This window comes from Cladosporium halotolerans (assembly GCF_011745625.1).
Source record: "Cladosporium halotolerans strain TM138-S3 chromosome Unknown Sca3, whole genome shotgun sequence".
In the NCBI taxonomy this organism is placed as follows: Eukaryota; Fungi; Ascomycota; class Dothideomycetes; order Cladosporiales; family Cladosporiaceae; genus Cladosporium; species Cladosporium halotolerans.
Genome location: NW_027191454.1, coordinates 270,210 through 285,316, shown reverse-complemented (window position 1 = coordinate 285,316; position 15,107 = coordinate 270,210). Strand labels below are relative to the sequence as shown.

Here is a 15,107-nt window from a genome sequence, read left to right as displayed (position 1 = left end):
ATATCTGCAGGAACTGGACGCCTACCATGGATTCTACGAGTGCGCTTCTCCTCGGTCGTGTCGTGCGGTCGCAATTTGCGACACGGTGCGACTGCATCGATACCAGCCTCGACATCGGGCTCCCATCCCAAGGAAGCTGATCAGGACCACTGGACGATATATTCAAAGCAACACCTGAATTGTTGCGACTTTCCAGATACCAAGGATGCATTATAATGCGCCGTGTGGACCGTGTGGTGGTGGTGCTGAAGATGCGACGCGCCCGGAGTCAGGACTTTACCACAGCCATGGACCAGCCACCACCACTACCAATTGGAGCAACAACTCAACAACAACTTGCTGGAATCAGAATATCACGATTTTCGACCTGTAAGGATATGCGACCTCACGGTTTATGCCGTTCGGACCCCAATCATCTCAGATTCCCTGCGAGCGACGCGGTCAAGCCGAATTAAACTTTTGGCGATCTTCGACATCCTCAACGAAAGCAAGCAAATACATCTTCCAGGTGTTGTTGCGCTGCAGTATTGCCAGCAACGTCGGAACTTGCGAACGAAGGCTTGTGAAGGGCCAGTTCAAACCTCAGCTTCGGAGCCGGGCTTCGCCACTGCACTTGGCCCACGCTTTACCCGCTTCGCCACCAGCAAGGCGCGCCCACTAGCTCTTCACATCAGCTACAGATGTTCACGCTAGCGCAGCTTCTGGCCGCCGGGGTCTGTCTGCACGGGTGGAAGTGCATCTGGCATTCTATTACCTGCACGCCAAGGCTCAAGTCTAGCCTTCCGTCGGACGATATTCTACTATCATGTCACGCTGCTACTGGTTACGGTGTTTGGTGATCTACGTAGGACGGGAGCATTGTTCACAGGTCCTCGACGATGTTCCAGGACGATCTTGGATGGAAGCAACCGCGCTTTGAACTTATTGATTTTCGGATCAAACTACCTCATTAACGCCACATGATATATTGCGTTAAGGAAAAGAAACCACCTGTGCCTGTGTATTGGTTGCACATGGTTTTAGAAAACGCCAACCGTGCATGGGAAACAAAAAACGCCGACGCTAAGGAATCACATAGCTCTCGTGAGCTCGAACGCCCCCAATTACAACCGCAGTGACGCGGTGGCGTAACATCGTCAGGCAAGCGAGGAAAGATTAGTGGCGCGCGTCGTGCACGCCGCTTGACTGGGTATGCCATTGTTGGCCTTCAAACACGATCCTCGCCGTGTGCGGTCTGTGGATTGTTAAGACTGCGGAAAGCCTTGGTTGCCAAATCCTGACGGCATGTAGTCGCCAAAGTGCGGTGAGCCTTCCTGACTCTGCATGCCACCCATGTTGTCGGGCGTGCTTACGGATGCGAAGGCAAAGCCTGAAGGATTGCCGAATGAATTCGCACGAGAAGGCATGCCCATGCCCGGCGGTGACTGCATGAACGAAAAGGATCTGCCGCCGCCATCAAGTCCCATCGACGGGGAGTTATTGTCAGCCCCCATGGCGACTCTCTTCGCCTGATTGATATTGTAGCGGTTGATGGGGCAGCTGCAATCCTGGTGGTTGAGCGCATGCGTCCGCAGGCCGGTGAGCTCGCCGCGGAGATCTTGCACCTGCTTCTTCAGCGCGGAGTTCATGGCGCTCAGCTTGCGGTGCTTGACTTCGATATCCCCGATGTTTTCCTTCTTCTTCGCGCGACACTTGGCGGCAGCGAGCCTGTTCTTCTCGCGGTACTTCTCCTTCTTGTCGCCGCCCTCCCCCTCGACGTCGCTATCTACTGGGTTACTTCCGTGGCTATCGGTCCGCAAAATTTTCCTCTTCGCATGTCGCTGATTTGCGGCATTTCGGGCGCGTTCTGACTTGTCAGTCCCGGCCTTTGCGGCAGCTTGCGCGACAGCCGACTGTGCAGGCGTTTGTTTTGACGGCGCGAAATCAGTCATGGTGTCGTCCGGTGGAGTGATCTGGCCGAATTGCTGCTTGGTGCCAGCGCGGCTCTGCACGATCTGCTGCATCGCGCCTGGCTGTGAAAAGGCGACCCCGAGCGCGTCAGGACCGCTGGCGCTCTGGTCTTGCCAGAGGCTGCCAGAATCTAACTGCTGGCCGAAGTCTGCGGGCTGCGGTGTGAAATCATTTGCGCCGCCGGTGAACTGGAAAGATGGATCGAAACTGGATGGAATCTTGGTCAGCAGATGCCTCACGCGCCACGGGGGCCTTTCTGGCGACTTACCTGGTTGTGCTGACTGGGTCGAAGAATGAGTGCTGGTTTGGGACCTGTGGAGAGCCTAGGGGAGAGCCCATGGTTTGATGCAGGCCGCGTTGCTCTTCGCTGTGCGAATCTGCGAAGTTGAAGCCTGCCTGTGGCTCAAATGTCGGGTCATAGAGGGTTTGCGCGAACGCTTCATCAGAGTGCGCGCTGCGCGGTGAAAAGCGGTCGTCCATTGTCGGCCGGTGATTCTGATGATGGCTGACAGCTTGTCAACTCAGCATGCAAGGCACTGGAGGTGCGGTTGCGAGGCTGGTGAAGGTTGTCGGTCGCTGCTCCGGAGCGCGTTGTGCGCCGATGTCGTCACTTCTGGATGAGTGGAATGCGCTTTTCAGACGCCAGACTGATAACGTACGGTGTTGAGAGTGTGTTCGAAAGTCTGGAGCGGAGCCTGGAGGCGAGACACGATGTTGCCGACGCGATTGCGCAGGCGTGAGGTTGCTGCTGGGCTGCTGTTCGAGGTGGCGAAAGTCACCCCCGCGGTTTCGACGCGGGCGCAAAGCGTGCAAGTTCAATCAGCGATCTGGTGCGGCTGCTGCGTCGGTCGATCGGCTGGCGCGCGAAGATTGCGGTGTCCGTGATGAAATTACGCTCGAGACACCAAATATTCGGTAAGTCAACAGGTAGGTTCGATGTAAATGGAGGTAAGTTGCTTTTGGGGGTCTGCATGCAGAGAGTGCAGCAATAGCTTCGCAGGCGTTCGTGAACATTCAATCGATCTCCATTTCGCCACCCTGGCATTTTGCAGCGAGCAGCCCTAGCCAGAATCCCCGGTTCCTCCTACGTCAGGCGCACATCGCTGCCGGTGTCTGGCCAGCCGCTGCGGGTACTGCAAGGATCGGCTCACGCCGCCTCTGTCAGGTTGTTCTTGGCGAACCGCTCGCATCGCCTGAGCCGGAGTGCGTTCCTGCGCTCGCGGGCGCGCTCGACCGGTCTGGCGCCATTGGGGTCGCGGGGAACCTGTAGGTATGTCGCGGATGCCCGTCAAGGGCATACTATTGCGTTGACGCAGCGTTCCTGACCATCAGTCACGGGAACGGAGCAGACTCCAGGCGAACGTGCATCATGGACGTCACGCGGGGATTGCGGACGAGCCTCCGACACCGCGAGAGGGACAAGCAATTCGGTGTCGCAACCTTGCTTTGTCGCAGTTTCGGTCCCAGCGCCTCTAACGGCTCTGGGCTACTTCATTAACTTTCGCTGGTAGCGATTTCTTAGGCGAAAGTGTCACATATGATTCTCGACCTACTTCACCAAAGGCTCGGCCTGCCACAGATCTTTGCCAGCGCCTGGTTGGTCCCGGCACGCAGACGAATCACGGTCCGGGCAAATCAGAGTGAAGGCTGCTGCGAGCCTAAGCAGCCAACCACGAGCAAATCACGAATGATGTTTAGCCTGTGCTGGCCATTGGCATGGCTGTGCAGCGATGTCTTCTCCGAATGTAACCAAAGTCTATTTAAAAAGGCAGGTACTACTGTACTGCATGTCGCAGCACCGAACACCCATGGGATGATAGCGGTATGAAGCCCGCTCCAAGCACGCGTTCACGGTCCGGAAGGCCAGCCCACATGAGCCGGCTACCCGCCGCAGAAAGTTTGCTTGAAGAGATATGCACGCTTGCAAGGCCCTCGACGCAGAGCAATTGCCTTTCAACCTGCCGGACTTCCCCACCCGCCTAGTCACGTCTTTTCTCGACATTTTCTCGGCCTTCGCTCCACCGCTTAAGCGCTTACACCCCTGATTGGAGCGTCGCATTCCTGCAACCCTCACTGGCTCGCTTGGTCCGAGTGGCCCGTACCCTTGGACGGTCTCGGAGTCGCGGCCGTCGCCGAGGAGAAAGATCGAGAAAGTGGCGCCGGATCGACATTCGAGCTGATGTGGCCTAAGCGAAGGTCTTTCCCATATCCAGTAAACGCTACCCAGGAGTCGACCGCGTCCGAAGGGTCGCGAAACTTCTGTGGTCATCATGACTGATTGATCAACCACGACGTACTGTACATGCTGTCCCTGTACCTCACCTCGCCCTGACATACAGGCACGTCTCTTGGCTCACATGATGCGAAGCTTGCGTACGTGAAGCTTCACAACGTGTGGCAATTCCGCGGAGCATTGGCTGTGTGTGAAGAGGGGTTTCGTCGCTGGGACGTGTGGGATGAGGCTGTGAGTTTGGTTGAGCCGGAGGTGCGTGGGACCTCTGCCCATTGCTGGTCGATGAGCCGATGGAGGACAGAGAGACACGGGCGGCTGGTTCCACGCGATAGTACGCGAGTCATCATGGGCCCTGGCTGCATGTGAAGTTGTGCAATCCAGCCTGCCAGCTCCGCCCTCCTGGAAGGCGGTGGTTTGAGACGACACATTGGTTATCGCTCGTTTACTGAGGAGCTCGTGGCGCCCTGGAGGATCCTGAAGACCTTGGGAGAGACAGGAGACACGATCCTGCACAAAAGTTAGGAAGTGCGTCACACAAGGACACTTGGAAATATCTTTTCTCGCTGTCTCTTGGGCGGTGAGCGGACTCAGCTCGCCACTTCGACCTAGAAGGCTCCAGAAACACCTGTTGCTAGGGGTAGCACTATCTGCCACAGAATCTGGAGAAGCGGTTTATGGTGGTAGTAACGCCAAGGCGAACACATCACGACCCTCTACGATCACGTTCTCGTACTTTCGGTGATAACAAACTCGACTATGCGCAAAGAAAAAGAAATCAGATTCGTTCTACAGTAGGTCCTTGTTCTGTCAGGTTCCATTGACTCGCAGCACATCCGCTACGCTTCCCATGATGCTCAACTGCTCTGAAGAAAATGCTTCGGAATGCTTCCATGATCATGACACCACTGTCATCCCACCACGGCATGCCGTAGCGACAGACAGCCTCCGCACGCGTCGCCTTGCCTTCTTTCTCTCCCTCCGACATGCAAACCGCAACAAAGCTCCACTCTACAACAAAAAGACACTAGCGAAAATGCCACGCATACCCACCAACAGGCTCGTTGCCGTCAGCCACGCCCGGACCCGGCGACGACATCAGCGTCGGATCAATGAAGGCCGACCAGTCAACGTCCATCTGCGAGCCTGACACGGCGGTAGCAGCCGGATTATCGCCGCTCTGCGCACCACCAACCGCAGCTGAGTCCGTGCTGGACATCCTGTGCTCGGGCCCCTGGTCATCGACGACGCCGAAGCCCCCTTCCGCCAGCTGGTTCGCGTGGTTGACGGCCGCAAGCTCGTCCACGATGTACATCGTCAGGCAAGCGTCGCAGCCGCAGAACGGGCTGCTGGGCACCTGGTGCACGGCGTGCATGTGCTTGAGCAGCTCCTCAACACCGGCGAACGTGTCGCCGCAATCAGCGCAGAACACGCCAGCGCCGCCCTGGTAAGTCGGGTACTGGCTATACGACCGCTGTGAGGAGTTATCAGTAATCGCAGCGCTCTCCCCACCTTCAGATCTCCCAGCACCACCAACCGCCGACCCTCCTGTCCCAGCAGCAGCGCCGCCGACATCTCCCGCCTCCGAAGAACCCGCCTCGCTCTGACCCCTCCCAGCCGCATGCACCGTATTCTTATGCCTGACGAGCGTCGCTTTCCTGGAGTAGCATTTGCCGCAGACATCGCACACGAACGGCTTCTCGCCCGTGTGCCTCTCGCGCACGTGCTGCTCGACCTCCATTCTGCTGCTGAACATGCGATCGCAGCCAGGCCAGGTGCAGGGCTTGGTGTAGGTGCGGGGCCGGCGGACGCGAGGGGGCTCCGCTCGATTGTTGTTGTTGGAGGGTGGGGCGGGCATGCTGTTGGGGGTGGGGGGTAAGTGAGGTGTGGACATGGTGGGTGTGATCGACCGAGTTTGTGGATTTGGTTGCTCTTCTTGCTTGGAGTTGCAATTGAGTGGGGGTTGCAAACGAGGATCGATGGGGGAAGGGAAGGATTCGGAAATGTTCTGGATGCCATGGATTCACATTTATTCATCGTCGTCAACGTCATGGTGTCGGATGGAATAGAATCCCTTTGTTTGGGCTGGGAGTTGCAACGGCGGAGTCGTAGTCACTGGCCGTGGAAGACAAAGAGATGAATGTGAACTTTGCGAGACAACGCCATTCTTGTACGGTGCATAGTAAGACGGCTGGCTTATGCCGTTGATTACATGGTAGGGCTGCATGGATTCTAGGGTTGGGCAGAGACCGGAACGCCTGCAAGAGGTGAATCTGCCAGTTGATCGACTGCGACATATTACTATTCACCTTCGCAGCTTAAAACATCGATTTGCAGTGACAGGTATCGGTATCTTATTCGTGAGTACACATACATATACCACTGTCTAATCGGCTGCTGATTACCTAACCTCCGCACTCTCACACTGTTCGTGAACGAGCCGGCGCCGCGGCGGGCTGTTTAAAAAATGACGATTACGTTAATGAAGTGAATCCCAAAAGTCTCGGGTGCGGGACAATCCACTGGCGCCAATACCTCATGGTCCAATCAGCTTCTTCCGCTTCCACGCTTGCGCTTGATGTAAGTGAAGTAGCAAGCGACTCGGCGAAGTGGACAACAAGCTATCGCCGCGACGTGCTTGGCTCAAATTAATAAAATGAAATCAACATCAAAAGGCTCGAGTGCAGGAACAGCCACTAGCGCCAACTTCTCATTGTCCAATGAGTTGCGTCCGTACCATCTGCCCGAGCTTGATGTAAGTGAAGTACTATGAGCTCGCGCTGTGGCGAAGTGAACGAGCTAGCGCCGCGGCGCGTTCGCGATAAAATAAAATCAAAAAAATAAAATCGAAATTCAAAGACTCGGGCGCGGGAACAGACAACCCACTAGCGCCAATCGCTTTTCAACCAATCAGCTCCTTCCATGCTCCGCGCCCGCGCCTGATGTAAGTGAAGTATATGATGCGCCAAAGTGAACGAGGCGCGCGCCGCGGACTGCCGGCAGAATTCAAGAAAAGAACTAAAAGAAAAACGAATTGGAAAGACTCGGGCGCGGGAATGGGCAACTCACTAGCGTCCGTCAAGATCCCACCAACCACGTACTTGGATCCTTCTATCGATCACGTGATCATCATCGCTGTAAGTGAGCAAAACGGCCATGTGGAACATGGAAAGCCAACTGATCTAGCTTTCGAACATTGTCTCTAGGTTCGCCTTTACTAGGCGATTGTCTATGCCATCCGTCCACTTGAGCTTTTCTCTATGTCTAGTGTCGGTCGCACGGGCTCAGAGAGTATCTTCCCCTGATCACTTCAATGCGAGCTCGCCCACTCACGGTAAAATTCCAAACAGCCAGCATTAGCCACGCTCGCCGAAGTCTTCACGTTCATGCCGCAGAGAATCTGCTTGACAGCACCCTCAACCCTGTAACGAAGTCAGTCAGCCATCGTCTCAAAACACCCAAATCCCTCCCAAAAAAGAAAAGAGCCAAACTCACTTCTTCCCATTGACCGTCACCGGAATCTCCGGGCACTCGTCGACAACCCCCGGCACATGCCTCGCGCTCAACTCCTTCCTGACAACACCCTTGATCTCCCCCACCAGCTCCTCACTGAACTTCACCCCCTCCTTCATCTTCAAGAACAACACCACCGTCTCGTCCGCATCGCTCTCCCTCCGCCGCCCAATACACAGCGCGTCCTCGACACTCTCCGGGAAAAACTTCAACAGCACGTTGTAAATCTCCGCCGACCCGAACCTAACTCCACTCGGCTTGAGGATCCCATCGCTGCGCCCAAGCATATACAACCCCCCCGTGGCCGGGTTGAACCGCACAAAATCCCCATGGTGCCAGACGCCCGGCCCGAACAGCTCGAAGTACGACGAGCGGTACTTCTCCGCGCCGCTGGCGCCCCAGAAGCTCACGGGCTGGCAGGGGAAGGGCTTCACGCAGACGAGGTCGCCCGGCTCGCCGGCGCCGGAGACGTCGGCGCCCGTGTAGTCCCAGGCTTGCACGGCCATGCCGAGGCCGAGGGCTTGGATCTCGCCTTCGTAGACGGGGCTGAGGGGCGAGGGCGCGCCGAAGAGCGAGATGATGTCGGTGCCGCCGGTGATGGAGGCGAGGTTGATGCGGGGCCCGAAGGCGCGGTAGACGTAGGAGAAGGTGGAGGGGGCGAGGGGCGAGCCGGTGCTGTAGATTGCTTTGAGGGTAGAGAGGGAGAGGTTGTGCGGGGGTTGGGTGGGGAGGAGGGCTTTCTGCTCGAGGATCGAGAGGTATTTGGCGCTGGTGCCGAACTGGGTGATTTGGAGCTCGTCGATCAGGCGCGGCATGGCGAGGTCGTCTTTGACGGATTGCCCGTCGTGCAGGTACTGGAAGGGCGAGCCGTCGTAGAGCACCAGCGTCGCGCCGGACGCGAGCCCGGAGACCAGCCAGTGCCACATCATCCACGTGCAGGTCGTGAAGTAGAACAGCCTGTCGCCGGGCCGAATGTCGCTCTGCAAGATGTGCTCCTTCTTATGCTGGATCAGCGTCCCGATCGCCCCGTGAACAATACACTTCGGCGCGCCCGTCGTGCCCGACGAGTACAGAATGTAAACCGGGTGGTCCGCCTCCAACTGCTCAAACACCAACTCCTCGCCCTCCCGGCCCCTCACGAACTCGTCAAACGCCACGCCCCCCCTCACACCCCCAACATCCGTCCCAAACACCACCGTCACCTCCACCCCCTCCCCCAACCTCCCCACCACCTCCCCCACCTTCTCCACCACCCTGTGCACCTTCCCATTATACCCCACCGCCTCATCCGCAAACACCACCTTCGGCGCAATCTGCACCAACCGCTCCACAACAGCGCCCACGCCCGTATCCGGACTCACAGCCGTCCACACCGCCCCCAGCGCCGTGCTCGCCAACATCGCGACCAGCGCATTCGCATGATTCCCCACGTACCCGGCAACCCGATCCCCCCTCCGCACACCCACAGCCCTAAGCCCCGCACAGCACGCGCCGACCCTCGCCCTCAGCGCCCGCCAGCTGACTTCCTCCCGCCCCGTCTCCGTCGCCGCCAGCACAGCCACCGCATCCTCATCCACCTCCCGCCCGCCAGGCAAGACGGGGAAGAGCAAGTTCTCCGCGAAGTTCAGGCGCGCGCCCGCGAACCACTCTGGGCGCGGGAAGAGGGGTCCGGCGCCGTCGTTGGCGACGACGCTGGTGTAGGGCGCCGAGGCGCGGATGCCGACTGCGTCCCAGACGGCGGCCCAGAAGGCGGGGAGGTGGGCGAGGGACCAGGCGTGGAGGTCGGCGTAGGAGGCGAGGGAGAGGGAGTGGCGTTTGTTGAGGTGCTGGAGGAAGGTGTGGAGGTGGGTTGATTGGGGGGAGGGGTGGTGCCAGAGGAGTTTGGCGGGGGGTTGTTGCTGTTGGGCTTGTTGGTCGGCCATTGTGAGGTTTGAGGTCTGGGGTTGGAGGGGTTGGAGGAAAGAGGATGTGGATTGGAAACGAGGGACTTAGCTGCTCTGGCTCAGCTCGGATCGATTGCCTCGATCAGTGAATTACATGTGCGTGCGAGCGAGAAGTGTGCCTTTCCCGAACTCGCGGCTCTTGGGTTTCGGTGTTTGGGTGGTCGCTCGGATTAGTGGGGGGTCGCTGTGCTTGCCTCGGCTTTGTGGTGGGGAGACGCCGCCGGAGAGTGAGGGTCGTCGTTCGGCTTAGGAGCTCGGGGCCTGTCGCCGGCTGTGACGCTGGGGATGGGGGTTAAGCCGAGTTCTTGAAAGCGTGCTGTTTCGTCTCTTCACGTGATGGAATTTCGAAGTGTTGCGAGGATGGCAGGTGGTTGTTGTCTTGTCGCAAGGGCAAGGAGACGAAGAGCAACGCGAAGTCGCGGGACCTTCGCTGCTGCGGCCATTGAAAAGCAGGAACCACAAGTGAACAAACGGGCAACCAGCCCAAGGTATTTAGAAATATGATCTATGAAGAAGAATCGAAGAAGCGCATAAAGGAACAATTGGCTTCACAAACCCACTGAACCCCTCGCGCTATGCAGCTGTTCGCAGCGCAAAAAAGAGGCCAGAAGCGAAGATGCAGAGGACGAAGCTCCTCGCACCAAATAAAACGAAGAGAAAGAAAAAGCACCCCTTGCTTCTCCTGCCAATCGCCGCTGCGCCGCCCGTCCGGTAATATCATCAGCCTTGGCGTTGGTGTTGCTCCTCTGACCTCTGATGATCCTTTCGTGTGAGCGGCGTGGTCCGGTGTTTCATTACGTCTTCCTCCCTTTCCTTCCGTTCGTCCCCCCAGATTGATGATATACAGAAAACGAGAAGAAAGAAGTCACCGTCGGTTTCGAACGCCTCGCCATAACGGAAAATTTAAAATCGATGCCTCAATTGCTTGAAGCGCCGCAAGCAGAATCCCTGAAATATCGAGCTTCTCAGTACAGCGGCTGCTTGACGTCCTGCACGCCGCGGCGGATGACGTCTTCGAGCTTCCACCTGGGCGGGATGACGGCGGGCTTCTCACCGGTCTCCAAGCAAGAGCGGACGGCCATCTCCTTCTCGTTCGTCAGACCGTCGTGCAAAGGCTCCTGGCCGCCAGCGATGCCAGAGCTGAACTTGAGCTGCAAAACCTCGCCGGCCTGGTCGACGGCGGCGAGCAGACGGTCGAGATCGTCTTTTGTGTGAGCGGCGGAGACACAGAAGCGGGCGCGAGACGAGATGAGGGGCGTGGCGGGGTAGCCAACGACGACGACGGCGATCTTGCGCTTGAGCATCTCATGCGAGAAGGCGGGGATCTTGGCCGGGTGGTAGAGCAGGAGCGGGATGATGGGCGAGTCGTCGTGGCCGTAGATGATGAAGCCGAGACGCTTCAGACCGAGGCGGAGGTAGCGGCTGTTGAATGCGAGGCGCTGCAGACGCTCCTCTCCTTGGCCGGGGACGAGCTCGCCAGCAATGATGCGCAGAGAGGAAGAAATCTGGGCGAGGACGGCGGGAGCTGGCGACTCGCCGTAGATTGTGCCGGCGTTGATGACGCGGATCTTGTCAATTACAGACTTGCTGCTGGCAATGTAGCCACCGTTGGCGCCGAAAGACTTGGTGAAAGTTCCCATGAGGATGTCGATATCCTTGGTGTCAATGCCGAAGTAATCGCAAACACCGCGTCCCTTGGGTCCAAGAGCGCCAATGCTGTGTGCCTCATCGACGTAGAGGTTGAACTTGTACTTCTTCTTCAGGGCGATCAGACCAGGCAGGTTGCAGAGGGTACCCTCCATGCTGTACAGACCCTCCACGGCGACCAAGATCTTCCTCCAGGGGCGGTGTGTGCGGGGCTGACCTTGGCTGATGCGCTCGCGCAAGAGACGCTCGAGGTCGCTCATGTCGTTGTGCTTGAACATATCAATGACAGCGCCCGAGACACGAGCACCGAAACGGATGGAAGAGTGGTTAAGCTGGTCGCTGATCATCAGGCAGCCCTTGCCGACCAGAGCCGGGAAAACAGTTGCGTTGGTGACGAAGCCCATGCTGTAGATGGTGGCAGCCTCTTTGCCAATGAACTCTGCAACCTGCTTCTCCACGTCCAGATGCAGGTCGCTGGTGCCGGAATCTCCACGAGGAGAGCAGTATGAAATGCCGTACTTTCGGAGGGTAGCCTCAGCCGCATCTGCGCACTCTCCCTCCGATTGTGCGAATCCGAGGTAGTTGTAGGAGCTCATGTTCAAAGTCTCCGTAGTCGTGCCTGTGAGCTTGAAAGACAGGTTGAAGTCATCGCTCTTCCTGTCAAGCAGCGTGATGAAGCGACCAGGAACGCCAGTAACCGGCCGCCTGAAGCAGTCGTTGATTCGCAACTGCAAGCGACGGATGTAGAAGTTGTCGAAATCACTGTTCAATGGCGCGTATCCGTCTCGTTCGCGTAGCTGCTTGTATCGATCTTGCCTGAAGCGCTTGCCGAAGAAATCTCGTACGTGACCAAAAATGATCAGTATGAGATATGAAATGTATGTTGTGATCAGGTAGAAGTAAGGCGGCTCGTCTTCTACAGGCTCTGGGAACTCCTCGCCGACGAATCTCGAAGAGTACAGGTGCTGCTTCGATCCCAAGGGTCCGAAGGCGGCATGTTGTTTGGCGAGTTTCTTGGCCTCCGCTGGGCTGGGAGGCGAGAAGAGGGTCAAGGGTCTGGCGGCGTCCTCCATCTTGCTCTTCTCGCCGGTCGCGGTAGTCAGGTTGATCGTAGGCAGACTTAGGGAAGGCACCTGGGGAGAGGGCGGACGGAAGGCCGAGGGCTGAGGCGCGTCGAGTCGCGAACCAGTCGTTTCGGTGGGCTTGACGGGCTTGGGCGCGCCGGAGAAGGGCAAGCTGAAGCGCGGTCTGTACTTGAGTTTGGGCTCACGGGTTTCGGTGCGGACGGACTCCTTTTCGGAGAGGAGATCGAGGGAAGAGGTCGGTGAGGAGGCGAAAGGATTGAGGCTGCGGATCGGCATGTTTCTGGTGTTGCAATTACAATTAGCCACTGGCGGGTGGGATTACTATGCTGGCGCTAGGCCGCAATGCAGCAGAAGATGTGAGCAGGTGGAGAGCAGGCCAGGCGCAATGGGTGTGGAGAGGGAACGAGAGACAGGCTGGTGAGATTGGCGAAAGGGTCGCAGGTCGCAGGATGAGATCAGAGTTGTGGGAGGCAGTCGCCAGGAACAACGCGGCTCGCTGACGGAAGCCGCGGAAGCGCAGCGAGCCGGTCACAGATCACGCCCAGACGGGAGCGTGAGCAGTCGGCCGAGGCGCAGGACAGCGATGACAAGTCCTTCTGCAGGCGCGAAGTCTCTTTGCGGTCGACTGACTGAAGCTGACGGTGGTGGTGGTGGTATGGCGCGGGTGCGGAATCGTGCGGTGCGTGGTGCGTGGTGCGTGGTGCGTGGTGCGTGGTGCGTGGGCGTTCGCGTGTCGCGCATCGCCCTCGTGGCAGCGCTGCGCTCCGCTCTCCGGCGGGATGGATGGAGGGTGCGGGTGCATGGCGGTGCATGGCCAGGCAAAGCAAGGCAGAAGGGGGACAGGGCGGCTGTGCTTACCTACGCGCTCATTCCTCGCTCGCTCGCTGACTGACACACACGCGAAGCTGGTGAGGTGTCGAGTGTGTCCTGCGGTCGAATGCGCTTTTTCCCTCCTGTCCGTCTCTTCTGTGCCCGACTGCTTCTCCTGGGTCTGGGCCTCGGGTGTTGTCGGCGCTGGCTCGGCGGGCGGTGGAAAGACGATGGGGTGCAGGAGGGCGAGGAGGAAGACTTGGACGATTATTACGCGCTCGTCGACGGACAGGCCAGAGCACGCACGGTATGGTCAGCCGGAAGGATCACTTGCGCAGTGGGAAAAACGCGACTCGATCTCGCAAGCAGGGCGACTCGGCGGGCGCGGTGGCACCTCGCGCGCGCCCAAGTCAATTTGCGGCCGGAGATTATTCACGCTTGCCCCTGAGCATCGCCAGCCAGTGCCAGCCAGCGCCAGTCGCCGCTGCGGCATCCCGGCTAGGGCTGCCGCTGTCTCGGCAGGCCCAGCATCCGCTTGAGCCTCCTGCGAATGTCTATCACTACCGCAGCACACGACTCTGCGTCTGTCACGCGCATCCTTGGCTGTGTTGATCGCCTGCGTACGGTAGCTGAGCTGTCACCGCTCATCCCTGCCACCGCCTGCAAACACCGCCGCTTCCCCGACGGCAATGCTCGAGGATGTGTTTCATCAGCCCAGCGCTCATCAAACGGCCGGCCAGCCACGATCCCTATCGCCAAGGCCAGACCAGATCGATGACGATGGACTACGGCCCATCATCGAGCGATTGGAGCCCAGTCAATGGAGTCTCATCGTCGGACTTGACCGTCTAGCCCATGAGATCTGGATGGAGACTGACCGACCAGACGAGAATGTCTGTCTCGGCGACTTCACAAATGCCCATGCATCCTGACCTCATTCTCGTCAAGCTCGCCAGACTGCACAAGAGCTAAGCTTCCTTGCCGACAGACGCCGGCTGTCATTATTAAGCTTTTCATAATTTTGACACTTCGAACCCAATGCTTTCGGCCCGCCTCGTCCGCCTTATCGATAGTGATGGCCGACGAGACCCGAACATACACCCGAGTGGTGTACCCAACTGGTCGAACAATGGATCACCCCAGCGTACGATATCGTATGAGGCTCCAGACCGAATCTCAAGGCTGTACGGACGAAATAAAAGACCAGCCGAATATGCGACAGGAGAGATCACAGTGAGTACAAAGTACTGCATGCCATTGCCAGTCACGCAACGACAGCGACAACGACATCCCGCCCGTCACTCGTTGCACGAAGACTTTTGCGATTCAGGATGGCAAAAACATGAGGCTGTGTGCCGTCGAACAGGGTGATTGTAGGATAAAGTCTAGACTTCGTTACTGACAGTATACGTCTGCGGCGTTGCGGCGCAGTCCTACAAGGGTTTCCTTCCATGCTCCCTTGCTCTATAGGTTTGGGCTCGGCCTTACCTCAATACAGCTGCTCGCTTGCACGCGGGCTACTGAGCGGGCAGGTCAATGGTGCGTGGCAACTGAATGATGTTACTTCTCCATCAGTGACCGGTCGCCCAGGCCGCAATAAACGCAATTGCACGACCTTCTCTGCAACGCGGATCTTGGATCTTGGTATGTCAGTCAAAAGACGAAGCTTTCTAACAAAGAGGCTCCCTTACCTTCACTTACGCCCTTACCCATCCACCCCGGACGGAGATATGTGGGGCGTGCTTCTTATTCGGGCGTGGCTGCCTTCTGTTCGCCCTGTATTGGTGGATTTCTTGCCGACAACGCTAAAGTACTGTAATGGGCGATACTACTACCACGCGCTTTGCCATACCATGCGCCCAAGCCTGTCATCTTTATTAGCCTACGCAAGCACAGCCTATATGCGCTCAGGCTAATTGATAGCACTAA

General features: G+C 57.9%; 4 protein-coding genes across 4 annotated transcripts; all 4 read right to left on the bottom strand.

Annotated features, from left to right (window-relative positions):
• Positions 1 to 911: 911 nt before the first annotated feature.
• On the bottom strand, positions 912 to 4,940 carry WHR41_01079 (uncharacterized protein). Its single transcript, XM_069369685.1, has 2 exons — positions 2,219 to 4,940; positions 912 to 2,157 (listed from the first exon to the last, which is right to left on the bottom strand). Exons 1-2 carry the CDS (start codon positions 2,428 to 2,430, stop codon positions 1,245 to 1,247), a joined length of 1,125 nt encoding a protein of 374 aa, XP_069233126.1. The 5' UTR covers positions 2,431 to 4,940; the 3' UTR covers positions 912 to 1,244.
• A 267-nt stretch (positions 4,941 to 5,207) lies between these two features.
• Positions 5,208 to 6,074, bottom strand: WHR41_01078 (uncharacterized protein; the record flags this gene model as incomplete). Its single annotated transcript, XM_069369684.1, has 1 exon — positions 5,208 to 6,074. The coding sequence occupies one exon, from the start codon at positions 6,072 to 6,074 to the stop codon at positions 5,208 to 5,210; it is 867 nt and encodes a 288-aa protein (XP_069233125.1).
• Positions 6,075 to 7,202: 1,128 nt separating this feature from the next.
• On the bottom strand, positions 7,203 to 9,615 carry WHR41_01077 (uncharacterized protein; the record flags this gene model as incomplete). The annotated part of the gene is made up of 2 exons (XM_069369683.1): positions 7,203 to 7,602; positions 7,676 to 9,615. 2 exons carry the CDS (start codon positions 9,613 to 9,615, stop codon positions 7,491 to 7,493), a joined length of 2,052 nt encoding a protein of 683 aa, XP_069233134.1. The 3' UTR covers positions 7,203 to 7,490.
• Positions 9,616 to 10,601: 986 nt separating this feature from the next.
• Positions 10,602 to 12,644, bottom strand: WHR41_01076 (uncharacterized protein; the record flags this gene model as incomplete). The annotated part of the gene is made up of 1 exon (XM_069369682.1): positions 10,602 to 12,644. One exon carries the CDS (start codon positions 12,642 to 12,644, stop codon positions 10,602 to 10,604), a length of 2,043 nt encoding a protein of 680 aa, XP_069233133.1.
• Positions 12,645 to 15,107: the final 2,463 nt, after the last annotated feature.

Excerpts from the sequence above, each read along its gene's own strand:
- WHR41_01079 (XM_069369685.1), bottom strand. The coding sequence starts at position 2,430 with ATGGACGACCGCTTTTCACCGCGCAGCGCGCACTCTGATGAAGCGTTC. Across the intron at positions 2,158-2,218 it reads GACCCAGTCAGCACAACCAG|TTTCGATCCATCTTTCCAGT; the intron begins GTAAGTCGCCAG and ends GATTCCATCCAG.